The 27,881-nt window shown below is 39.6% G+C and overlaps 1 protein-coding gene across 1 annotated transcript in view; it reads right to left on the bottom strand.

Moving 5' to 3' along the window:
* PIK3C2G (phosphatidylinositol-4-phosphate 3-kinase catalytic subunit type 2 gamma) overlaps positions 1 to 27,881 on the bottom strand; it is a gene marked incomplete at both ends in the record, with an annotated part of 194,652 nt that overhangs the window by 44,461 nt on the left and 122,310 nt on the right. Inside the window, 3 exons of the mRNA XM_084206328.1 lie at positions 6,361 to 6,470; positions 10,606 to 10,762; positions 25,407 to 25,576. Coding sequence (XP_084062454.1) covers positions 6,361 to 6,470; positions 10,606 to 10,762; positions 25,407 to 25,576 — 437 coding nt within the window. The remainder of the gene's footprint in view (positions 1 to 6,360; positions 6,471 to 10,605; positions 10,763 to 25,406; positions 25,577 to 27,881) is intronic.

The following is a 27,881-nucleotide window of genomic DNA, read 5'->3' as shown; positions in this document are numbered from 1 at the left end:
TGAAACCAAACCAGAAAGAATAAGGAATATTTTACCTACAGGCATCTCCCCTGTTCACCCCCCCAAAATTCAGGTTTTATTCAAAATACTGTGTGAATTTATCATACACTAATTAGGGATAGTAAACTGACGAAAGATGTATATATTCCTCTTAATGTAATACAAGGAAAGGTACCTCAGAATTGATTTGGTTAATTACCTTAATTATTAATTACGTTCTTCAGAAACAGACACAAACTATTTAATAAATTAAACAAATTAACACACTGATGTAAAACAAGAAAACTAATCGCATTTCAAAATATTAGTACCGAATCAATTCAGTGATTAACCAGGCTGCATCACTGGGTGAACTCTTCCTTTTTAACTCCTCTGTGTTTAATTTAATGTGCAGTTTAAACACTTCCTAAATCACTGAGACATTAGGTTATAGAATCTGTAACTGGCCATATTATGGCACAGCAGTTAGGGAATTTGCCACATTAGTATAAGAGGCACGATAACTTTGCAGCTAAACACACTGCATTTTAATTTACATAAAACAGGCCTCAGCTTGTAAATTACTACTAATTCAGACATCATCACTACATATCAGACTACCACTATTCCTTCCATGGGGCCATTAGGCTTCTAAAATGCTTTTAAAACCCAGATTGCTAATGACATACTTTAGATCTAAAACAGAGCCTTGTGTTGTCATCACTGCAGATTTTTCCTGTGAGTTATTTAAAATTATTACATCTAAAATGAAATAAGAACAGAAATATGAGTTGTTTTCTCCCCCTCTCTGTTTTGCCTGCATGCAGTGTTCTTTGCTAGGATAGAAAACATTAAGCAAACCTTATTACATGTAATCAATTCAGAATTCAAGGCCTCTGCTATTCTGTCTCCCCAGCAAGATGGAACAACTCTGCTTGTGGCTCTCTACACTTCCTTTCAAGGGCAAATTGGCTTGAGGAAACCCTTTTTCCCAAAAGCTGGTTCCTAACTAAATACAAAGCAACATCAAACCTGTGTGTCTTACCTTTTTGAGATTCTGCAGTTTATTTTTGGCCAGGATCAGTTCAGTGACCCAGTTCATCACACTGTGGTACCTGATTCCCCTTTCTGCTGGAATTTTTAAGTTCATCCTGAGGACCAGTGGTGGATGTTTCTCCTTGGACTCTCCCAGACCCCATACACCTCCTTTTCTCTAGCCACATTAAGCTTAGCAGTAATTGAAAGCAGTAAGGTCATGGGTACTCTCTGTAAAAATCCTCCTCTTGCTCCCTGGCCATTACCACCTTTGCCTGTGCCCAAATCTCTGCCTTCACAAAGCTGAAAAACTTTCTTATTTATTTGAGAGCTCTGGTAGCCCAGGCTGCATAGAAAATGAGTGCCTGATGGTCTAGAGATTGCTAAACTAAGTGAACATACACAGGGTATTAAAAGCCCAGGTTAATCAGAAGAAAACTGGAAACTGTCATTAACTAGAGTAATATTAGCAGTGAATCCAAATATTGCCAACACAGTTTTCAGGGAGAAAAATGCTATTTTCCACATGACAATAACTGTTTACCATGCAGATTGGCATCTGACCTACTTCTCAGAAAAGAAAGTTAAATATCTGGGATTATTGGAAAGTAATGACTTTCTGCTTTCCACCTGCTGAATTGACTTTGAATTTCAGATTTGGCTTCTTTCTTTCTACAGAGCTGTCAAATTACAGTATCAGGTAAAACATGAACAGACTGCCTGGCTGCTTCTGTAAAAGGAGATGGATGAAAAGTTTGGCTGATGTTTTCACAAGTGCCTAGTGGTAGTTTGCCACTTTAGTTTCAGGAAGCAAACATTCCTTATGGGATTTATGGGTATTCTGAGGGCTGGGGCTCAGATTTTTCAGGACGCACCAGCCTTTATACACAGCACATACAACAATTATTACTGCCTGGTTATGAAGATTTTAGCCATGGTGGATATTTCTTTATCTTTCTTGATTGTATCCTGCTTCTCATTTCCATCTAGGCCTGAAAATCATTTAGACTATAATGAGAAAAATTTGTTTTCATGGGATTCTTAGATGTTAATGAACAGTATTTCATTTGTATTCCAGATTTCCATCCATGAATTTACCAAGCTGCATTTCAAAACATGTTGAATCGCATACCCCCATATTAAAAGAGTTTTCCAGACTTTTTATAATACAAATCCCTCAAAAACCCATAAATTCAAGTAGGAAGTCTGCCTCCTGTTCCTTTGGGGCACACACACCACAATCTTCACAAACTACTTGAACATCACTGAAATAAAGTTTAGTGTTGTAGTTTGGTTTACTCCCTTTCAGATGCCACCAGCTTCCACTGTGTTCCACCTCTTCTGGAAAATTTCTTGCTGAAATACCCTCAGCCACCTGAGAAAGAGAGCTGACTGATCAGTTTGAGATCAGCATCATGTTTTGAAAGGAGTTACTGTGGATTGTCCAGCTTGAAGCTGCTGGCATTTGTGGTTTGGAGTGGATGTGCTTGTCTGAGCACTGACAGGTACCTAAAAAATGAGTCCATTAATAACTAAACAAAGCAGCTGACCCAAGGAGCAACCCCCTCCATCAGGCTGCTGAAGATATGCAATGTGCTCCCCTGGTGATTGTCAGATCCACCCTGCATCTCTTATTCATGGGTTTCTGTGAGTGGGTTAGATTGCACACTGCAATCAATTGAAATCAACTCCATTCATTGCATTAGGCTAACTTTATGCTCTTAAAACCAATTTTAAATACACATCCCTGTGCAGGCACATTAAAAATGCCAGGCAGCCTGCCCCACCATGCTGACATTTGAAGACATCTGCAGAAAACCATAGAAGAAATTTATATCCAGAGGTAAGATGGGTTTCCAGCTTCTGATAAAACCACGCTGTCAGGGGAAGAGGAAAGGAGGGAGGGGTAAGGATCAAATTGAGTTTCAAGGATCAAACTGAGTTCAGGGCAGATGCTGGAGAGACAAGGATGTTTCATTTGGCAGTAGGTGCACAGGACTGCCAAGGAAACACAGAAACTGTTGTTTAACTCTCAATTGGTGCATTGTTTATCCACCATGTGAGGCTGTGACCTTCCAGAGGGCGGCGAGGCTCAGCGCTGCTGCTCGTCAGCTCAGAGCAGGGGACTGACCCCATGTGGAAGGGCTGCACACAAATGACACCACAGAGTGCTGCACATGACTTAAATCAAGAGTGAGACCAAAGGAATTCAGTAAAACACAGAATGTTTTAGGAGCCTGGAAGGGGTCAGTGTGTTACAGTCCAAACCCCGACACAATTGTTCTGCTGGCCGAGGAGGTGATGGCAAAGAACAAATCAACATCGTTCTGCCAGGAGCTTTTGTGACATCATTCATCATTTCATGCTGTTCCTAAACAACACTAGGGCCAGTGTCAGTGCTATTGCTAAACCAAACTCAGCAAGTTGCTAAAAGCAGCCCATTTCTACAGAAATACAGAGGGACACTGTTCTCCTGTTTCCACTAGCAGAAGATTGGGATTTTCTGTGGACACGTTATAGGATTGAATCTGAAAGATTACAATAACTACCCTGTACTTAGAACAAGAAACACCTTCCTGTTGGCAATGTTTAACATTCTTGTCTAGAAAACAGCTTGTAAAAAACAATGCAGTGTTTTTGGAAGCAATTATAGAGAAAAAGGAGCTACAAATTGAGAGGGATTTGAGAACCACTAGAAGTGGTGCTAATCATCAGAACTTCCAATTTCCTTGTCTTTCTAAGGGCAGTTTGAAAAAAAGATACAGGAATAAGCCAGAGATTGAGCATGAAAAGTATGTCGCTGGATTATCCTATCAATATTTTGTATAAGAAGGAGATAAGGAATAAAGATGATGCAGCTCACAAAAATCTCAATATATTTACATTCCTAAAGCCAGGTTGGAAAGTGTTTTTACAGAGGGGCAGTCTCTGCATGGATCTGGGTATCAGGCCATCCTAAAGTCTTCATTTTGAAAAACGCCTGGATAGAATTTCCAGAAGTTAAAATCCTACTAGACATGAAGCCTGATATTAGCCCCATGTTCAAACATGTTGAAATGTTAATTCATTTTTTGAATTAACAGAAATAATGTTCTAATGAATAGAAATTAGAATAAAGAAGAAAAGAAAGAGAAATGAGATCCATGGAAATTCGTGAACTAATGTAAAGGGATTTTCTTCTTGCAAATGAGCATTTATAATACAAACATATCTGAGGAATAGTAATGAATAAAATATGCACTCAAGCAATAGCTGTCTTTTCTATGTGATGCAATGATTAACAATAACAAAGCTTCAGCGTTTTGAGAGAAATTTGAACAATAGCTCTGGAGGTTGCAGAATGCATTTTAGGAGAAAATGCAATTTCAAATAAGAACAGAGCCCAGAGCACAGCTAATTTGTTGGAATTGAGTGGAATTTCTTTCATTTCTTTAACACCATCCCTAACAAGAAATGTAAGGAGAAGAAGGACAGTCTGGCCTCTGAGTCCTACCTATAACCTCTGTGAGCTGAACGGGATTTCCTAATCCTAACACAAACCTCTACCAGGTAACAAAGCACACCAACTCTTCTAAAATCCATATTCTTTCTTAAAATGTTACTTTTAAATGGGATTTGCTTCAAGTCTCAGTTTCATGCTATCAGTATGGGTCTGGTCCAGACTTATCCCTTTCTGAAATTATTCTGAAATTGTCCTTTTCTCATGTCACTTTATGGCCTTACTCCACATGCTTTGGCTGAGGAAGGAAGACTGCAGGTGAATTCCCACCCTGAAGCCCCTACCCCTCAAAAGAAAGAGTGTGGAGATCCAGCTCTGCCCTGAACCAAATCTTTATCCTGACTCTTCCTTAAGCAAGGCTGCAGTGATGCCAACCCTAACCATAAGTGACCCAGTTGGAAGCTGATCCTTTCCACCTCCAGAGGGGCACCAGCTCTGAGCTCTGCATGCCACTGCTGCAATTTTCACTCTGAAGACTCTGATTTTCCTGCTTGTTTTGTATATCCCAGCCCTTTTTCAATAACTAAGCAAACTGGATATTTTACCCACGAGAGACAGACACAACCACCTGAACTAGCTGACAGAATCAAGACTTTTACAGTTTAATTAGAAACTGCGTGTTTCCTATTTGAAGTGGAAATTTAAGTCTGTAATTTGGGAATATATGAAATTTTAAAGGAATGGATAAGGTAGGACTTGATGGTAAATGTGAAGCCGCAATTAAATTTTAAAATATAACAATCTTGTTAAGGGGCAGGAGTGAAAGCATATGAAAAAAGGATCTTAGTGCTATGCTGTGTGTAAAGTCATGGAACAATAGTTTTGTTTGACAAGTTTTTCTCTTTTTTTTTCCCTCAAAGAAATGTCACCCTTAGAGTCTCTAGGTCTCTGCCCCATACAAGGAGAAAGGAGACATATAAACAGCACACTCTTGATTTCCCAAAACTGTCATCAGGTCAGAGGAGTCTGGGTTCCTTTCTGTGTGTAGAGGGTGCCCAGGGAGCATCAATTCATGGTGCTTGGGAAATGATGCTGCTGCTCAGGGCAGACCCTGACAGGGGGATTTTGCCTCATGCTGTGCCCAGAACTGCAGTGGGTTTTCAGTTCCAGGGAAGTCTGCACTCCCTCCATCTACAGCACCATCATAGCAGCAGCTGGAATTGTGTGTGATGCAGAGCTGGAAGATCAGGACTGAGGGTCTTAGGCTGACTCTGTGCTGCAGCTCCTCCTCATGAATCCCCAGCTATTATCATGAGCAGGTGAAAGGTTTCAGTATCCTAACACAAGTGAAAATTGAAATATATCTACAGTCACACACAGGGCTTTGCTGTGATTGATCTCTTCACTGATTAAAAGCAAGAACCAGCACTGTTTGGCAGATGGAGGAACTATGGCTAGCAGAGGGAAAGCAACATCTCTGAGGAGACGCAGAAGGTCAAAGGAGGAAGAGAAAAAGGAGTAAAATGCAGAAATTGAAGGCTCTCACTCAGACTATAAACAGGTTGAACTTTTTTAAGCAGTCTAAATCCATTTGCATGTAGCTGCTGCATTTAAAAACAGAGAGAAAACACTAGATACAAATCAGGATGGTTTCACCATGAAAGCCTAAGAAATCTCCAGGCACTGAGTAAGTGACTTGTTACAAGTGTACCACAAGTGCACAACTGCTTCTTCCAGAAATTTGAGGAAACTGGTTATAACATGCATAAGAAATGACTTTTTAAAAGTAAACACGTAAAGACAAATTATCCCTTAGTGTAATTTCCCTGATTAAGCTTCATAACATAGGAGAAAAATCACTCCATGCCCGAAGAAGCCAAGGTTTCTGGGAAATATTCTGGTTTTACCTTGTAAAGTAGCTTGTAGCCTGGAGATCTGAGTCCTGAGGACGGAGGTTATCATACACATATTTCAGATCCTGGATGCTGCTCAGCTCAGGCAATCCTGCATGCAGCATCTAAATGTAAATAATATTAAATCATTAGTCCACTGTTCTATTGAAAACAAATTTAAATGAAATGGACCTAAGTGAGAGAAGGAAGGTTTTACACCAAAAGTCTTGTAAAGCAGTTTTGCTTTACAAGAAGTGGTTCTGATGCTAGGGCAATGCCTGGAATAATAAAGTGAATATACTGCATTGTAAACCTTCACAGTGAGGCACCTGAAGGAGGCATGGGTCAGAATCAATGTTCCATTGGAGTTATTTATTTTCTCTTCTGACACCAAAACCTCAAGGTGTGCACGGCTAAGCCTCCTTCACATCCCTCTAATGGAGATAAAGGGAAGGTGACCAAATTCAGCCACCTGAACAATAGTAACCACATTTCTGTGGTTTTCTCAGCCCTAATTCAATTTAGCACCACATAACCCTCTCATTTGTAACTCCTGGTTCCACCAGCACTGCTCTGGGCTCCTCCTGCAAAGGGATCACAGATTCACTCCCTTTACAGTCAGAGCAGTGATGCCTCAGGTTCAGCTTTTCTATTTTTCAGATTCTGTGCTGCTTTAGTGCGTGGGTCTGGGTTCATATTATGGCATGGTGAGCTCTGTGCGCAGAGCAGGGAGACAAAACAATTCCTGCTCCAGCTGGGCACCAAGGACAAATGAGCCAAATCTCAGCCCAGGAGCACAAACCCCGTGGGCTGGAGAGAGAAAAACAAGCAGGGTGGGACTGCAGGGGCTAAAGCTGGGATGGGACAATGAACTGCAAGGTGCAAATGGAGCAGAGCTGATCCCAGGGAGAGACCCCGTGCCCGGCCGGGCATTTGGGGCCATTTTGGGTCATCTTGGGTGCAGCCCTGGCTGGGCTCTGGTGCTGCCCCAGGTGGGTCCATGCAGGAGATCCTTTCAATAAATCCCTGCTTTATTCTTTAGCTCTGTCTACTCTCTGTTCTAGGGCAGCCTTCACAAGGCTTCAGGAGGAGAAGAGCTTCTTCAGACAGTGATTCATGGCAGGAGCCCTAAGTGCAGGTATCATTCCCCATGGATGAGGGACAGAGCTGTTCTAGCTAGGCAGCCAGATTAGACTCAAAAACCAAATAATGCCAATATTCTCCTTGCAAAGGAAAAACCTGAGGAGATTAGACAGCTCAGTGTGTCCAATTGCCCATGCAGCTCTCTCCAGGCATTTACAAATGTCAACAACAACAATAACATTTACTCACTTCAAAACCTCCTGATTTTTCTCTGCAATCACAGCAAGTTGGGAGTGATTTTTTTTTTTGTGTCTGCAATGCAGGAAAACATCACTCCTTCAGATTGCTCAGATGGAAGTATCTGAATTTGCAGTCACTACTGTGTATTTTCCATTGATATTTATGTCTAGCTCAGACAAAAAGACCCTACTGAGTTTTTCGAGTGACAGTAAAGAAAAAAGGAAGCACTGATATTATTTTAACGTTATTCCTTCAAACATTCTCAACATCTGTACATTTTCTTTTTGGCATTATGAGGAAAATCTTCCTCAGCCCATTCCAAGCTACCCCTGGACAGTCTGCTGTCTTCACAGAGCTTTGACTGCAAGGGGCAGAGAGTCAGAAAGCTCAATGAAGTGAATTAAAGTGGATTGGCAGCAGGGACAATAACAATATTCAGCACTGAAGGACACACACTGCTATTTATCAATATACCTTCAATCCATTTATAAAAGATGAGAACAACTTCTGCCCCCTTTGGATTAAAAAAAAACCCCACCAAGTTGTTGCATATTGTTGCAAATTAAACTCCTTGCCCTGCACCAGGAAAGGGAGTGATAAAGTCCCTTTTAATAACTTTCTATATGAAAAAAATCTTTTTGCAGTAATGGAGTTTGCATTTCTTTAAAGTAGTCAGAAGGTGTTTGTGTCCTGCCATCACCCTCTTTGTAATAGTTCACATCAAATCTTTAATGAGAGCAAAGCTGATGAACTACAGGCACTTACACAGCTGAACTCTGCCAGCAGACTCTTGGGTCTCCCACAGATGTTTCTGCTTTTGAAAGTGATGCAAACTTCATGGATTATTTCTTACTCCCAGTAGCAAATGTCAGTACAGCTTTAGAAACATGCTGCTCACCACCAAGAAATAACATTAATTCCCAAACTGGGCCAAAATCTCCTCAATTTGTTCATAAGCATGTTTGCTCTAAACCACTAATTGTCACTGATCACCCAGGCTACAGTTTACTATTCTGTGAGTATTCTGTAAATTCAGTGTAATATTCTGTGATGTACTGCTTTTCAGTCTGATTTTAATTTTTTTTTTAAACTATGTTTTACAAATAGCATCTGGGAAAACAGAATGTGGGAGTAGAATTAAAGATTAATGACACAGGTTTCCAAACAGGGAGAGAAATCTTAGACTTTCACTGATACAAAGAAGCAGTGATTAGTTTATCTGATCCCTCCATGATGACATCTGAAATTCTGTATGGAAATGAATTCTAAGTGAGCTTCACAGTCTATTTTTTTTTTTTCCCAGAAATGACCAACAGAACTGAAACATTTTGATTTTTACAGTTTCTGACCAACACCCCACTTCAAGTGCAGAAACAGACTCACCTTTCCATATATTACTGGCAAAATCAAGGTGCTCCCAAACTGGTCTTGTTTGACTCCTTTTGCTATGAAGAGCTCGTGGATGGGGTGTGAGTGTGCTGCCAGTTATTTTTAATTATAATTATGAAGTGCAACACAACTGACTGAGCTGCAGCCCACTGACAAATATTAAGACACATCTGGATGCTGACTTTTAGCTCAGCTCTGTCACCTCTGCTACAAGACCAGCAGGAGCAAGAGATGCAGCATGTCCTGAAGAGAGACAAACCTGGCAGAGAGAGTCATTTCAGAGCTGCTGCTTGGAGCATTTTCCTATCCCAGCCTCTCCATTATCCCAGGGTAACCTGACATCATCATCTCTGCCTCTTGCAGAAAGAAGGACAAGGAGATGGGGCTTTATTTGCACAGCCCAGTTTTAGGCAACCTGCTCAGAAATGCAGGGATTACTGCTGTGGATGAGAACAGGCTGATCCTGAGCTTTCCAGAGGCTCTTGAACTTGGACAGGATCTCCTACAACCCCACCCTGCCCTGCTTCCAGAGGAAAACGGTGCTTTATGGTGGGAATGCAGTTTTGCTGCACCTTTGTGTCTCCTCAGCAGCAAGTTCAGGAGATCTGGAGCAATCCTTCCTACTCCATGGTAGGGGATCTCTTACTGAATCCCTGCATGATAATCCATGGACAAGATGGAAGAGGCAAGGGGAGAGATTCCTTCAGTTTCTGTCTCCCACCCCCACTGCACGAGTTGGAGATGATAAAGTGGTGTTTACAGAACAACTTTTTGGCTGTAGCCCCATCTCAGCAGCTCTGTTTCTAAGGCCATGTAGGCTTTTTCATGCACAGACCACTCCCTTAGGTTGTGGGGCCTTGTACATAAATTTTGGAGTGATATCTTAGCCAAGCATCTTAGCAAATATTAGTTGATGTAATATTTTTGTTGTACCCATGAAGGGGAAAATCATTAACCTTTCCCACACAAGTAAATAGAGGCATAAATCAGATCTGGAACTTGCCACAGCACATGAATCAGTGGGAATACTTACTGATAGAAACTCCTTTAAAAATCTATACAAAAGAATTTTAAAACCTGTGTCAATATTGGTACTGCTCTTTCTTTCCTGTGTTTGCTATCCTAGGAAGGGACTGTGGAAATGTGCAACCCCCTCATTGTAAAGGCATCACTAAATACTGTCAGATCACCCACCCTGTGAAATATTTAGCTTACTTTGTCTTGTAAACATGAGCAGGGTTGGCAAATGAAGACCTAGAAAAAGGGCTCAGTGAAATTCCTGAATGCAAAACTTTTACCCAGCTTCTTTTGCAGTTTTCTGCTGTTTTGTAAAAAATAATGGAAAAAGCACCAAGCTTTTATATAACAATGGAAAAAGCACCAAGCAGCTTAGCTTTCCTTTTCTCAGGAATTATTACTGAAAGTGAACAGCTTCTTTGCACAGCACCTGGGCACCTGATACCTCTTCTAATCAAATCTACTGGAGGCAGCAGAGAGGTGGTGAAAGGGAAGAGAACCCCAGAGGAAACTGATTTTTGGTGTCCTTACCATCTCCAGCAGGTTCAGGAGTAGCTGGCTGTGTTTCCTGACTATGTTATAAGCTCGACAACAAAGCTCCACAAACTCCTGGAAACGCTGTGGGTTTTTCCCCCCCTCTGTTATGAAATACTCCATCTCTGATGTGAAGATGAAGGGAGCTCTGTCCCTGGAAAAGAGAACAATTACCTGAGACATTTCACCCAAAATAGCTAATCATGAAGACAGTTAATACTTGTAACTCATTATCCACATTTGTGTTTTTCAGTATTCCCTTCCTTGTTATTTCATCTCTCCCCTTCTCAGGGTGGACATCTCTATTGCTCTAAGTGGGACAGAGATAAGTTTGATGGCAAGAGTTTCTGAGTGAGAAATCCAACAACTGAACAAGTGTTTTCTTCTGGCTCTGCTTTGCTTTTCTTTTAAAACTCTCATGGCTTTAATTTCTTGACTCCATCCTGAAAGTAAATCTGGAAATGAGTTCTCTCTTGGTATTGAAATATTTAAAAGCTGGACTCAAAGAGGGTGGGTTATAAATATCAACTCCCTACTAGGCAAGAAGGGAATTTAAGAAAAAAATCCTACACCTCCACAATCCAACAAGAAGAAGAAAACCCCAAGATATGATGCTACCATTAAATATGCACCATTCTGAAGAGATATTTCTGACTCAAGTTCAAAGGGAATATAAATACATTGTCTTGTTTTCCTTACAGTTACTCCATGTTCACTCTCTGGTAAATAAGGTGCAGAATCTGACAACATGGCTTGCCTTTTTTTTCTTATCACCAGCACAGTTTGTGGCTATGGCATGCTATTGCAGAAGAAAGCAGATTAGCCAGGCTTCTCCTAACAATCCTATCACTCAATAGTTCCAGAAAGGCCTGATAAACTGCATCCTCACACAGAAAAACCTACTGCAGTCATTTACTCATCCCAACTGTGTACACAGAACCGTGTAAACACATCAGAGGGCTCTGTTCCAAGGCAATATACAGCGTGTTAACCCTTAATTCAAAATAAATTTAAATAAACTCAGTGTTCTTAGGAAGTTCAAATGCAGAAATAAATTCCAGGATGTCTATTTCTTGCTAAAACCTCAAATATGAGTCAACCCATTGCTTCCTGATGCATTCATAAATGAGACAGATGAGCCTTCCTGGGAATTTTCCTCATCTTCCCATAAAATGCCACCCTTACTTTGCTGCAGAAAGAAAAACAAATTGTCAGGAGATTACAGGCTACAGCTGGAAGTTTAAGTCACAACAAATGCTCAGGTGGCCTTCCCCCTTTTATGTTTGGAAAGGCTTCCACGGCAGCCAACACTGAATCCACATCTCCCATGGCTGAATTTCACCTCCAAGCAGTGCAGACCACTAGGGTGGTTTTAAAAAAATAGATTATTCAATACAGCAAAGTACTACTGGGCATGATGAAGGTCCACAATAAAAATTCTTACCATCTACATTTTTCTGTGTGATATAAGATGTGAGTTCAGATTTGGAGGGTTATGGTAAAGTGTGACTGTTACACAGTTTTTGTGTAGCTTTGTGCTGGAGATCTCAAAGAACTACAAATCTGTGTCTGTTACTGATTTCTGAGAGTTCAGGTTTGTCCAGAACCTTCTTTCACTCTTTCATTTATTTGTCTTTTATATTCTTCTTTATCAGTGGTATTTAAATATATTTAATAATACATGAATATAATATATTAATAATATAGAATATAATACATTAATATTATAATATAGAACATAAATATATTGAATAAGAAATATTATTAAAATAGACATTGTGTTAAATAAATTGATACAATTAGAATAATGAAATTCGATTTGTTGAAGCCCATAGGAAAGAGAGAGAGATATATAAAATTACCGATGCTAACATCTTGATTTGTGGACAGAAGGCCAATCTAAATCCTGATTTGAAAGCATTTTAGCATCTCAAGAATGTCTAAACCCCAAATTGGTTCTTAGGCTAAAATATTCCAAGTCAAAAAACTACCACTATAGATATGCTGCATTTTGTTCAAAATTCCTATTTGATTTCTGATGTCCAGCTGCATGGAGACACAATTACAGCAGGGAAACACAGCCCTTTCTGAGCCAGTCCAAACCTCCCACACTGAGCCACTTGAGCTGAAAACAGATACTGCAATCAGAAATTACATTCCTGGAAGAAATGCAGTGTTTAACTTCGCTGGGTTGGGCTGTGGTCCAACGTCCCCATCATGGAATGACTGCAACATTAATCATTTCTCTTACTGTTGTTGCTAAAGGATCTGTGTGAACACACCACTGATAATTTAATATTTGCATTATTTATAAATTAATTTTATTTGTGGGATGACTAAAATCAGTTTTACAAGGTTCTCAAATTTCTCAGTAATTTTTTTTTTTAATCTATAAATTTCTCAGTATCTGTTTCAGAACATATTCAGTTCTAGGGCATTAGGACAGTCCTTCCTTGTCAACACACAATAAATGATGTAGGAATTAGATTTCTCCAGCTCTGTTTAAGGTCTTTTGATATCAGAGCCTCTCCCACAAGGTAAACCCTGCAAAACCTGGATGCTGAAGCTCCAGAAAATAAGCTGGCTGTTCCCAAAGGGAGCACATGGCAATGTAAATTAAAAAAAAAAAAAAAGAATATGAGAAAACTTAGAATATGGAAAACAAGATCCACTAGAAGGAACAACGCAGCCATTCCTCCCAACAGCATTATAAAATAAAGTTTCAGTGGGAAGAGACACTCCCTGAACAGATCATAAAGAATTCTGGAAAACCAATTGACAGGATGAATGTCAGTGCACAGATGTAAAATGTTCCTCGCTGTTTTCACAAACTCCTTTGGAAAATAATAAACCAGAAGGGAAAATTCTCCAGCAAAATCACAAACAGCCAAGTCCAGTGGCTGTCCATCATGAAGGGAAAATTTATATCAGCAAATTGAGGCTGTTTCAGCCTCTAGAAGGAGAAAAGCATGTACCAAACCCTGTTGTTGCATGTACCAAAGCCTGTGCAAATGAACCTCACCCTGGTGCAGCTCTGAATTTCTGTATTTAAATCAGGACACCTTAAACAGGCTGATTGCCAAGATCACATCCCATTCTGGCTTTTATTCAGAGTATGAGCAGTGCATCCAAGGGCCTGGTGACAGCAGCCTTCACCTGGACCTCTCTCTATCACACAGCTTGCTCACACAGACTTATCTAGAAGTTCCAAACATTAAATACTTCTTACCCAAATCACCTCAAGATCACAGCTAAGGCCTACAATACTTTATATGCATGTTTGATGACCAATGACTGTGTAACAGCCAATGGGACAAGAGTCCCCTGGCCTAAAATCTGTATTGACACAACTTGCTGCCTCCATCAAACTGAAAAAATGCCTGGCATCAGTTAAAAAAAACCTGCTATGATGAAGTACTTCCAAGTAAAAGCCTTTCACCATATCTCTGTAGACCTAAAGCCTTTTTTTTCTTATTTATGGTGTGCTAAAGAAATATGGAATTGAAGCATTGCTGAAAGACCTCTATGTGTAATTATAATGCCTGGTACCATTATTTTCAGAAAAGAAAAGCCTCACTGAGAGAACTAGTATGGCTTGAGATTGACCAAAGATGTACAGCCAATAAATCCCCCCAAATCATTAAAGCTACCCTATCACATCTTGCCTACTCTTTTCTTTCCTTTTTCTCTTTCCCCCACTACAGCCCTAGATGAGATTAATGAACCCTTTGGTTTCAGAGTAGAAATCAGTCAAAAAAGCAATACTCCTGTTTATGATGGAGTCTGATTGCAGTCTTGGACTTTAAAGACTTTACTATGGCTGTGACAAAAGAGTTTACTCAAGCCATTCAGTGAGAAACAAGGCAAACTCATGGGGGGTTTATTCTTTTTTTGCTTTTTTATATCCTTTTTTTTTTTTTTGCTTTTAGAGATTGAAGATTTTCATGGGAATGTGTTTTGCAGTTCCTCTGGAGATTATGACTGTTTGGATGATAAATCATGAGAGGGGAGAAAAGAAAGGAAACCTCAAGGAAATGAAGAGATCATCACACAAAAATAAACTTGGTCTGGGGTGATGGGAACATCTGCTGGGACTTCACTGTGGGCTGGAATTATGCTGCATTCCAAGAAAACCAGTAAGAGCATCAGGATTTGATAGGAAGCACTAGAAGTAAACTGATTAGCAAAGCTTGTAAGGTCAACAATGGTTTTAGTTTTTCCTACTCTGAATCTCATGGTACAGAACATTCAAGAATGATACACTGACTTCTTTTTATATTAAGCAGGAAAAAACACATGAGATAACCAACAACAAATGACCTTTGCTCCAATCTAAGCTTCCCAATAGTGCACTTATGGAAAAGTCCAAGTCACACTCATTAATATAATGAGATAAATCTGTTGTAGTCCAAGTTTTCACATGGACAGTGTGTGAGAAACCACAGAGAACTCTGAAATTTAAAAATCAGCTGCTCAGCAGCAAAGCCCCCCATGTATTCCCTGAATGCTTTAAAATAATTTTGTCTGAGTCAGAAGAAACTGATAATATTCAGCATGACTATGTGGAATTTAGATGTATCCAATAAAATAGGAAAAGCTTTTAGGGAGTGCTTGACTGCTGACATCCTTTGCAGCAAAAGCCAAAAGCTTATTGAAGAACACAAAATAAATGAACATGAGTGCTTATTTCTCTAAAGCCAAGTGAAAATATTTAATCATAGTAATCACAGACATTTGTAGACACAGTAAAAAGCCATAATCAATGGCACTCCTTTTATATATTAAATAATGAAACAGGGAGCAACCACACAACACAATTCATCACCAGCAAACATAAAGAAATATTCCTGGGCCACAAGAGATGCTCCATTTTTCTTCTTATCAGGACAAGATCATAAACATGCTTCTGGCATTCTTATTTAGCCTATTCTCAAAGATTTTTATGATAGAAATTTGATAGGGATGTTGGAGAAGAAGTCTGTTTCGGGACCCTCACAGCATTTTTTCCCCTAATGCCTAATCTAACTCTTGCTGTGCTTTCATCTTATTAATTCTTGTTCTTTCCTAAGGGAACATGAAGAGCCCATCTTCCTTACAGCAGCCTCTAAAGTATTTGCAGACTATTACAATGTCTACAATCTTCTACAGACAACTGCTTCCACCTTTTCTCACAGGGCTTGTATTTCAGATGTCCAATGATTTTAATTGCTTTTTTTCTAGACTCCTTCTAATTTCCCTGGGCTCCTTATCTCTGTTTTTCTAAAAGTAAAATGCTAGAAATATTCCAGGGGAAGTTTTCCCTGGAAGTGCAAAGTGAAGCAAAAGGATTACTTCAAATTTCAAGCTTTTCTATCCAATATCTTATCATCAACTCACGTTTGGCTGTGGTAAAACTCTCAGAACCCTTTCTAAAAAACTGCTAATCCAAACTTTCACCACAACCAAAACCTTGTACAAAGGGCCTCTACCAAAAAAAATCAACAAACACGTTCTCTATCCCATTGTAAGGGTGATAATGAAAATACTGAAAGATGCCACATATAAAGGAATTCCACTTAGCATTTATTAGTTCATACCCTGCCAAAACCTGAAAGATGTCACTAAACTGGAGTCAGTCACCAACATCATGGTGGCACTTGCCTGTGAGGAGAGGCTGAGGAACGTGAGATTATTTAGCCAGGAGGTAAAAGGTTTTCAAGAGGCCAGAGGGGATTTTCTTGGATCTACAGGAGGCTCTAAAACAGATGGATCCAGGCAAAAATAAGAGAGAAAACTGAACCAGCTGAAGTTCTGACTTGCCATTAAAAAATAAAAAAAAACCCTCACTATGAGAAGAAGTAAATATTGAAACAAGTTGCCTTGGAAGATTATCCTGGGAGGTTTTAAGATTTAGCTGAACACAGCCTTGGGTAAAGTGGTCTGAATTTAGAACTGACCTCATTCCCATAACACAGAAAGATTTCCCAATGCCCTGAGCACCCTTGGCTTGAGTAACCTACATGTCCTGGGCAATTAAAATGTGCATCTAATATTTTTTACTTACATTCTTAAACTAAATTATCAGGCCTATACCACATTACGTAGTTTTAACCCTCTATTGTGCCATTTCTGCTGCTGTTTGAGATATCTACTGCAAGAAAAGATTTCAAACTACAAATCTGAAGTCTCATTTCTGATCGCAGTTTTACCCATGGTGTTTTTTTTATTATATATATATTTCCTATCATAGATCTAGATTTCATAACATAAATAAATAAATAAAAATATATATAATGTCTATTTTTAGAGGCAAAAGCATTAAACTAGAAAGTATTTTCCTGAATTCCTTAGGTAAATTGTTCTTAAACTCTTATGGCCTTATTTATTCATTAAGTTAATTCTTTTATGTGTACCAAGTTTGCCAATACTATTTTTTTATTATCACAACCTCCATGTTAGCTGTTCAGTCAAATCACTGTGTTGAACATGCCCACTATTTTGATCAACCATGAAAGCAGCATTCCACTCGTTGGACTGTCCTATTCTGAAAGATTTACATGTTCCTGTCAGTAACTGAATTGGGGGCATTGAGATTTAATCATGTTTAATGGATATAGAGGAAAACAAGCTGCAATCCTCACCTGAGCTAAGGGCTCTGGTTGATTTTTCTGCTAACATTGAATTTCTCCCTGTAAATTGAATCAGTGCAGCTGCTCACTTGTGCCCCTCTGCCTGCAGAGAGTGCAAGGGAACGTGAGTTTGTTAAAATGCCTTTCTCTGTAGGCCAATGGAAGCTGGTGAGTGGATGAATCCCAGAGATTTGATCCCACCTGGTCCTGTATTGTGGCTGATAGCACATGCCACAGTTGAGACAGCCACAATACTCAGAGTGCCACACAATTTCAGAAGGCTTCAACCCAAACACAGCAACACCAAACCTCTCCAGAAGGCTTCAGGTGTCTGCCCACACACAGTAACTCCATTCCACTCCAGCAGGCTGCAGCATCTGCCCTCCTTGTCCCCCAGCCCAGCCTTTTCTGCCCTGGTGCTGATGCAGTGCCCCTGTGTGCCCTCTGTGCCCTCTGGGGTTGGTCAGTGCCCCTGGGCACTCCAGGGCTCGTTCCCTTCAATGCTGCTCACCTGTCCTGCACAGCTGGAGCCAATTCGGGGGGATTGATTGGGCACAGCCCACCCCAATCACCACTGACTCTGTGCCCACAAACAGCCCCTTCTCTGTGCCCCCAGAGTGGCTCCAGGGCAGCACTGGGACCTGCACAGCTGCTCCTGCCCAGCCAGCCCCGTGCCCCACATCCCAGCTAAAGGCAGCAGCAAGGCAGCCCCGGGACACCCTGGGAAGCACCTTTATGGCTTTCACCTCTACAACAGACTTGTGGCACCAATCTCCAAATTTAACACTTGAAAGTATCATTTGTAAGACATAAGTGGTTATTTGTTGATCAAAATCACTACTCAGGTGTTTACAAATAACTAACAAATAGCTGCCCATCAAGAAAGAAGAAATATTTAAACAATAAAGAGTCACAAGTCAAGCAATAGTAAAGCTGGCATATTAATAAACAAACCTGCCTGTGGAAACATCAGGAAATATGATTTAATATCCAGACAGAACCCTGCCATATGTCCCACTCCCTGTCACCACAATCTCTGTGCCTCCAAGTACAGGTCACAGGGCAGGTGACAGCTGAGCTCACACATGGACACAGCTCCTAGGACACACCCAGTACCTGCAGGGTGCTGCCACAGGGACCCATCTGGAACCCTGCCATGGAGCAAGGCTCATCATGGGAATGCAGAAAGTCCCTGGAGGCACCTCTGGATGGATTTCACTCCAATCCCCAGCTCTGCCACAGCAGAGAATTTATTCCCAAGCACAGAATTTATTCACTCAGGTCACAGAATTTCAACCATTCCCTGCAGTTAGCTGGAAGATTCCTGAAAAGATCCTCCCTGAAAGAAGATCTGCTCTGCTTTAGGAACATGTCTTGAATAGTTTCAGACACTGTCCTGTTGCCAACACTGACTGGTTGGGAAGCTCCCCTGTGTCCTTTGAGCTGAGCTGGGCTCCTCCACTCTGACAGACACAGCTAAAGCAGCCTGCACTCGGTCACCAGCAATCAGACTGCAAAACAACATCCAGCTGGAGCTCAATCCTTTCCACCCTTCAATACCCACATTTGCCAGTGCTCAGTTCAGCATTCCCAGTGCCTTATCTACCATTTTCTAGGACTATCACATTTTCTGTGTTTGCTAGAGTTTATTACTAACCCTATTGATGAACCACTTAGGAGTTAATTCCCAAGGAGATTGCAGCAATTCCTCTTATTAACAGAAATTGTTGGACAATTGCTTTGTGTGTCCTGACTGGCCCTCAGCAGTGAAAAAGATTTTAAAAGTGGGACCTAAGAGGTGCCTTAAAAGAAACAGAACAAGTGGGAAAAGAACAGAACAGTACATAAGCCCTACCCATGGAATATTCAGCTAACAGGCCTTTTCAGTATGAGATGGATATTTAGAAAACACAGTAATAGATGGTTGCAGGGCATTTGTATATCACCAGGCAAAACAGAGAAATAAACCAGTGATGAAGAAATTGAATTGCAAAGAAATTCCTCGGGGCAGGGGATGAAATCCTACGTGAAGTAAATACATCAGCATGCTTTCCAGTTAAGGATGAAGGACAAAGGGGTAGTGTGCACAACAAGCAAAAGAAAAAGAAAAAAGAAAGAAGACCAAGAAACAGAGATTAATTTAAAAGTGCTTGATGTATACTTGACTGTGTATGAGAAGAGCTTCCCCTGAATATAAATGTATGTTTGAGTGCATGTGAGAACAGCTCCTTTGAACATAAAAAATTGTGTATAGAAAGCTCTCAGAAAAAGGGGTGATACAACACAATGCTCTGATGGGAGCAGGGAGGAGAAAATACACATCCCTATGAACAGTTACACTTGAAAAGGATAGCAAATAAAAGCATAATCAAAATGGACAGTGACCAGGATGTCTTTCCCCCTTTTCTTTCCGTTTTCTTGTTAAACTTCCATCTCTGGAGCCATATCCTACAAAAAAGTCTCAGGGTGGCTAATAGAATGAGAAGAGGGAAGAGAAGAGAGGAGGGGAATTTGATGAAAAGTCAATTAAACACCTCATGTACAGCCAGTCTCCCAAAGCAGAGGGAATTCTGCTGATTGCTCTGGAAGCATCAAGCAGCTTCTCCAGCCCACATGATTATTAACAGGAATAGCTGATAACTCCTTCAAGAAAGCGAAGACAGGAAAGCAGTTTATGTCACTCTTGGAGTGAAGGAGAAGCCAAAAAGAATTCTGAGAGCTGGAGCAGACAAGAACTGTTATCCAGGAAACTCAATTCAACAGGAAGAACAAGGCTCTTGCATGAACAGGACTGGATATGGTCAAATCCACACAGACACTGTATGGAAAAACAGTGCCTCCCTTGATTGTCTTAAAAAAGGATAACAAAAAAAATATAAATGGAGCTATGAAGCAAGCAGTGAACATAATTTACTCTGATTTCAAAGCATTTCAGTTGAATTCCCTCCACAAGAGGGGGAAAGGAAAGGAAAAAGGAAAGGAAAAAGGAAAGGAAAGGGGAAAGAGGAAAGAGGAAAGAGGAAAAAGAGAAAAGAGGAAAGAGGAAAGAGGAAAGAGAAAAGAGAAAAGAGGAAAGAGGAAAGAGGAAAGAGGAAAGAGGAAAGAGGAAAGAGGAAAGAGGAAAGAGGAAAGAGGAAAGAGGAAAGAGGAAAGAGGAAAGAGGAAAGAGGAAAGAGGAAAGAGGAAAGAGGAAAGAGGAAAGAGGAAAGAGGAAAGAGGAAAGAGGAAAGAGGAAAGGAAAGGAAAGGAAAGGAAAGGAAAGGAAAGGAAAGGAAAGGAAAGGAAAGGAAAGGAAAGGAAAGGAAAGGAAAGGAAAGGAAAGGAAAGGAAAGGAAAGGAAAGGAAAGGAAAGGAAAGGAAAGGAAAGGAAAGGAAAGGAAAGGAAAGGCATCTGAGCCACAGGTTTTTATGCATTTTCCCTCTTTCATTCTTTATGTGGATGGCAGGATTTAAACATCTCTATAATCTTGTAAGATCATTTGGGCTGCTAAGGTTCTTTAAATCATTGAATGAAATCTTTCCAGGGTTGCAGGCAGAGAATTTTGGATGGTGGCATAGAGGAGGTGCTGAATGTGAATAGTGGCAAAGAATTAGGAGTTACCATTTCACAGAAAGCAATAAATCCAGACCTATCAAGTCAGAAAAATAAATATAAACTGCAGACAATGAATTCTTAACACTGAAAATACCCACTAAAATCTTTCAACATCTAATACAGGTTGGTACAAGGTTTCATACACAAAATTAGAAAACAAAAGTGATTGTGCTTTCAAGTTTTTGACTTTATGTGGGTACTCTAAATAAAGTTTTAAAAGGGTAAAAAGCAAAAAGTAAAATGTGTTATTATCAAATTCTTCCTTCTTCCCCATTTTTCATTTTTTAAGGAAAAAAGAGAGCAAAATTTGATACAATACAATCAAAAATGCAGATAGAACTTATTTTCCGTGTCCACATCCCCACATTTCTGTTTTAGAAAGAAATACCTGAAAAGATTTTTTTTTTTAATCAGCACTTCTAGTGAGACATTAACACACATTTTAGGTTGTTAACACTAAAAATGAAACGTGTTAAGTTTAAAATAAAAAGAGGCACTACATTTCTATATACTCAGATATTCTGAAATCCTTCTCAATATAATAAAACACCAACCTAGGAAGAAAGTGTGGGAAACATAATTTTCCCATATTTTTGGAACTTCCCTAATAACTGGAATTTCCCAAAGGAATGGTCAGGCTGCCTGTAGTAATTAACTTTGTAGAAGAAAACCAGCTTAGCAGATTTAAATTCTGGGAAAGCCATGCCAAGAGCCAGGATTAGTTTGGCAAAGAGACAAGAGGGTCTCAGTGATTCAGATCAGGGAAATGAAAAGGCCAGTGAGTGCTGGGGGTAATCAGGATGACTGGGTTCTGAAGGAAAAGAACGGACCCTGATGTTATCAAAAGGTGGATTTGCAGTGTGCCCTGAGCTGCAGCACTTTGTGTCCTGCCCCAGGTCCCACACTGCACATCACCCAGTGGAAAATGAGAGATGGCAGAGCTGGAAGTGACTGGTGAAGGGGAGGATGTGATTGACTGCTGAATTTTGGATTAGTTCAGTTAGCACAGGATTTAAATAAATTTCTGGCTGCTTAATTCACCAAGGAAGGAATGTTCAAAAGGAGCTGGTCAGAACTGAAAGGGAGAAAACAAAGGTGAGCAAAGCATGGCAGGTACAACCATGAGCCAGACACCTTCTTCCAAACCACCTGATCAGGACTGACCTAGTCTTGGATGACATCCTTTAATAACATTACACCTATTTATGTGGGAGTGGGTCTGAGATGATTCCCACAGGACACTCAATAGATGAAGAATAAGGCAGTTATACAAAGAAATTAAACAAGAAATATTTCTTTGTACAGTTTGAAATGTACCTGCAGACTTGCCTGTTTTGGAGGAATGTAGGGTCAAAAGTGGAGGCTTGGTTAGAGAAGGAAAGGAGCATTTTATTACTGCTAGCAGAAGGTGTCATTCAGTGCAATTAAAAAAAAAAAAAAAGGAAGAGAAGGTAATGAAATCTCATGGTTCAGCAGGAAAGTTCCCTATGGGACTTTGGGAATAATTCTTCTGCCAAGCTCTCTGTTACTATGCTATTGGTTAGATAGATCATAAGTCTCCCTCTAACACTTCTGAAATATTAGCTCTAGATGATGCCTCAGGTTTTAGCATTTATATTTTTCAGGTTCTGTGCTGCTTTAGTGTGTGGGTCTGAGCTCTACATCAGGGCATGGTGAGCTCTGTGCACAGAGCAGGGAGACAAAACAATTCCTGCTCCAGCTGGGCACCAAGGACAAATGAGCCAAATCTCAGCCCAGGAGCACAAACCCCGTGGGCTGCAGAGAGAAAAACAAGCAGGGTGGGACTGCAGGGGCTAAAGCTGGGATGGGACAATGAACTGCAAGGTGCAAATGGAGCAGAGCTGATCCCAGGGAGAGACCCCGTGCCCGGCCGGGCATTTTGGGGCCATTTTGGGTCATCTTGGGTGCAGCCCTGGCTGGGCTCTGGTGCTGCCCAAGGTGGGTCCATGGAGGAGATCCTGTGAATAAATCCCTGTTTTATTCTGGGACTCTGCCCAGCCTCTGTTCTAGGTCAGCCTGCACAAGCCACCATAGATCCAAGGAAAGATGGGTTATTGGTATTATTTAAAGTATTTTCTGCACTGTGAAGGCAGATGTAGAAAGAAAATTCCTGATTTGTCTTCTCTCACATCAGGAAGAACTGATTTTTGACTTGAAACCAAAACTGAGCAGATTTATGGGATATCATTTAAAGATGAGGGCAGGAAGTAGAGAAGTTTACTAATCCCCTTTTTCTGGTCTTCACAGCCAGGAATGCAGAAGTGAGCGTGACTGGATGAATGTGTCAGCTCCAGCAGGTTCTCTGGAGACTCAGACTGGGTGTGACAGAAGAGCTGCAGCCCACGTGCTGCCAAAGCACTCCTGGAACTTCACTTCCCTTGGAAATAGGACTGGATGCTGCACAGGACCTATCCTCAGGAAGTTTTATGAGGAATTAGATTTTTGTAATGGCAAAGAGCACTCCCTGAGAGCAGGAATGGACAGCTGTGGCAATCAGCTTGCAAAGCTCTGTAAGGAATGATTGTTTTATACACTTTGGGCATAGATCTGCATAGATTTCATTTTAGACTCACACACAAAGAAGGTTTGTATGATCTGTGTAGAGGGATTTGCATCAGATGCTTTGCATTCTTTAAAGCTCCTACAGACCCCCAGAAATGTATGTAAAATATTTACTGTACAACACCCCCCAAGGGTCAGCACTAAGAATTCTTAGTTTGGCAGCATTGTGCTGCTGTCTTTTCAAAATTATTTTAGAGTATGATATTCTGGGAGTGCAAAAGAAGTCAAATAAAAATCTAACAAGAACTCAAATAAAAGTGCAACATAAGAGCTGTTAATGAAACCAGAGGCCAAAGCTGTCTCAGGACTTGCCTTGTGGGAATGAGTAGATACAACTAGCACTGAGAGCTTCAACTTTTGAGAGAACCTGAATTTTGTGATGTCCCTGTGTTACAAATAAAATGTTACATTTTTTGAAGGTGCAACTAATGAGAATAATAATCATTCATACTGTATCACTCAAACATGAATACTGAATCTGCTCAGTTTCTTGTGGGCTTGAGGAAAACAATGATTATCTCGTGGTGTTTGCAACCTGTTCTTATGTGGGACACCCAATTTTCCTAAGGAATCATGAGGGCAGTCCATGAAGGGAGATCCTGATTTTATTCTGCAGTTTAAAAGCAACACACTGCATTGAGAAATGGGAAAAGAGGCTGATGTTTGTGGAATTATATTTTAAGTTTTCATAGATTTCATAAGAAGGCATAGTATAACTGAGCTGTAAAACAGTAACATTAATATCTATTTTTTGTTATTGCTATACATCATTTAAATCTGGTTGTTGTGTCCCCTTTTATATGTGCTCCATCCTGTTTTTCACTCAACTAGGAAATTTTTGTTTATGTGAAATTACTACTCAAGGAAATTCCTGCTCGGTTCCAACAGGAGTTTTGCTGTGGAGAAGGATGCAGCCCTTGACAAGGAGTGTGCATGAGTATGTTTTTATTACTCTGCTCTGCTTTATTCTTTCCACAGGAAATGAGGGGGATTAAGGGTGCATATCTTGAATGATGGATGATAATTCTAAGCACTGCAACTAAATCTTTTGACTGCTTGACTTAGAAGTACTTATTATCCTCATCAGCTTCCCTCATAGCAATACTCCCATGCTGTTATGTCTGTCTAACACCCTGAGATAGTCAGGAGCAGGAAAAGGCCAGCTTAACCAGAAAAAAAAAAAAAAGAACAAAAAATAAATAAGAAATTAGCTGAAACTTAATTTTGATACTTGTTCTGGAAGTTTTCAGAAAACATGGAAGAAACACATATACAACTACTCATCACTAAAAGGGATCATTTATCCATTTTTACTTTGCTGTTACAGCTCCTTTGTGTTTTGGGCATACTGGCATTATCTTATCCTTTTTCCATTTCAATTCATTCCTTCATAAAATGTTCACATTAGGAACATGGAAACATGCTCACACTGTTTGATTTCTCCTCAGCATGACATAGGTACATCACCTACCAAGGTAACCAGATATTTGCAAAGCAGCCCCTGAGCTCAGTGTGGTTTGATGTGAAACTTCTAAAGATAATGAAAAAGTTTGCAAATTTACCCACAGAGGCATAATTTAATTATTCTCCATGTCCATGTGGAAAATTTGGTTCCTTCTCTGAATATGGGAAGAAAGTTGTCAATTAGATGGATAAATGGATTTGGATCCATTTTAGGAACCTTCCTCTGTTGGGAAAAAAAAAGCAATGGACATCAGAATTCTTCTATTCTGGTCACTACTGAACTACAGCATTCAAATTCCTGACAAACAAGGAATTACAGTTTTCTTTTACACTGAAAAGGGATCTTCAACATCTTTGAATCCTTTTCCAGTCTTTCCTACACTTCTAAGAAGTTTCAAGAAACAATAAAAACACATTATTTTGGAAAATACAGGAAGAAAACAAAAATAAAATGTAATCTCATTTGTATTTTTTTTATGGGAGTTGATAAGGCTGTGAAATTTCAGACCTTGCTTTAAAGTTTACTGTGTGTTACTATAGATACCAACCTTCTGATGCTTCCAAACATCTGTGCATGACCCAAAAATCTTCCAAAATCGATGTGGAACATGTGTCCAGCTTTTGTCAGCATGATGTTGTCACTGTGTCGATCACAGACTCCCAGGATGAAGGTAACAACACACCAGCCAGCACAGGAATAAAAGAAATTCATTATGGCCTGGTGAGTAAAACAAAAGCTCTTAATTGAAATATCCAGATATAATTGTGATAAACAAATAAAAATGGTCTTAAAACAATGAAATAAAATAAATATGTTTTAAAAATAAAAATAATTTTTTTTTTTAACAAAATGTAATTTTACCAATGTTATCCTTGTTGGTGACCTGTTAAGTCTGCTAAAAAACCCCAAACTGTTAAAACTTTTGAACCTGTTAAAATTTTACTAGGCAATTTTGAAAAGAGATTCATGGGACAGGTCTGAGTAGGAATGGTATAGGGATGGCACTCAAAGATTTCAAAGTTACAGCACAAGCACAATTTTATGCATGAGTTTTTCTAAAGATACCTGGGAGTCTACAGAAAACTTTAAGGCAAAAGGTGCTTAAGGAAAAAAAAAAAAAAGCCTCTTGGCAGGAAGTTGGCATTTTCTGTTCAGTGTTCTGCAATCATACTGCAGAAAGAACTGTTAGGAAATTATTTGCAAATAATTTTGCACAAATAATGCACAAATTTGCTTTGTGAAGGGAGCAGGTTGTTCTACAACCACTGCACCGTTTGGTACCTACATGGATTTTTTTTCTCCAGAACTCAGTTCATATCCCATGAATGTAAATCACAATGTAATACACAAACCCAAACCATCCTAATCTAGATATTTATGTTTTTTGGACAAAACCTACATTAGCCAAGGCAAATGATTCTTTAGGCTTTCAGGAGTTCCCTGGAGATGCAAGTTGCCACCTGCAATGGCAAAACTTAGGCCACAGCTCCAGAGTTGGCTGAATTTTATGTCCAACTGTGCTACTTACTCACTGTGATGACCTTGGATAAAACACTTAAGCTTTCTGTGATTTTGTTCACCCAACTGTAAAATGAGGATATTAAAGCTTGTCCTGCACCACTTTTCTGAGCCCCTTAGATCCAGTACTGTATGAGTAAAAAATTATGAAGGAGTAAAAAAGAGGTAAAAAAAGAGGCAGGTTCATTCACTAGCAAGCACAAAGGGAATGCATAGCAGTAATTTTATGCATTTCCTATGTAATCAGATCTGACTGCATTTTATATACTTAAAAAATTGGAAGAAATTAGGTAGGAATTGGTTTTAGAATATTCCACATGAATGGTATTTTTTACAAACAGCAGCTGCAGCAAGAAATCAAGTTTTTACTCAATAACTAGCAGTGCTTCACTTTGGAATTGAAATGTTGTCTACACTTCTACCATAAAACTGTAAACACACAAACTTGTAAAAAAACTCCATTCTACACAGATTGCTCCTGTTTAATAGAATCAAATGATATATGAGGAATTCAAGTGTTTGCAGTCAAAATGTGGATGGGAAAATGCCTATGGAATAATTACAAAATTACTAAAATTTACCAAACATATGACTGAAATTTACCAAACATCTGCTAACCAACTGCTAGAAAAGTATTTCACTCTCAGAGTGCTAAATTCTCAAAGCACTCCTTTAAATTTAAAATTTTGGCCCCTTATTTATCATTTACACTGAAAAATGATTATAAAAATTGTCCCAGGAACACAAACATTGAAAATTTTTTCAGGGGCCTCAGAACATGATCACCCAACAAGGAATTGATAAGAAAGAAAGGAATTGATAAAAAGATTTCTTTGGAAAACTTTTGCTTCTATACATAAAATTTACAATTTTTGCTTCTATACATAAAATTTACAAATTTTTTTGGCTCATGCAGATCACTAGTTTCATAAAATCAGGTGCCTACCATGGGATCCCATAGGAAGAAGTGATATGAAAAGCATGAGCTTCTTATTTCAACTATGACAAGGTGGTTTGGATAAAACAGCTTTCTGAAACTTTAGGTAACTTGCCTGGTCTTTCCTAAATACAGGAAATCTGCCAGGACTTTAGGGGGTTTATATAAAATAAAGAATTTAAAGAGCTGACCTAAATTTTTTTTTTTTCCTGAGTTCAAGACAATTTCTATTTCAATTTCTCTTCACTTTGCAACTAAATTTCAAATCATCTTTATGACACACGTTTACAGAAAATGTAACAGAATTTATAGAAAGAAAGGAATTGATAGAAAGATTTTCTTGGAAAACTTTTGCTTCTATACATAAAATTTACAATTTTTTGGCTCATGTAGAACACTAGTTTCATAAAATCAGGTGCCTACCATAGGATCCCATAGGAAGAAGTGATATGAAAAGCATGAGCTTCTTATTTCAACTATGACAAGGTAGTTTTGATAAAGAAGCTTTCTGAAACTCTAGGTATTGGCATGGTCTTTCCTAAATACAGGAAATCTGCCAGGACTTTA

The sequence above is a fragment of the Fringilla coelebs genome, assembly GCF_963513975.1.
Source record: "Fringilla coelebs genome assembly, chromosome: 5".
NCBI lineage: Eukaryota > Metazoa > Chordata > Aves > Passeriformes > Fringillidae > Fringilla > Fringilla coelebs.
This window is presented reverse-complemented; position numbering and strand designations above follow the sequence as displayed.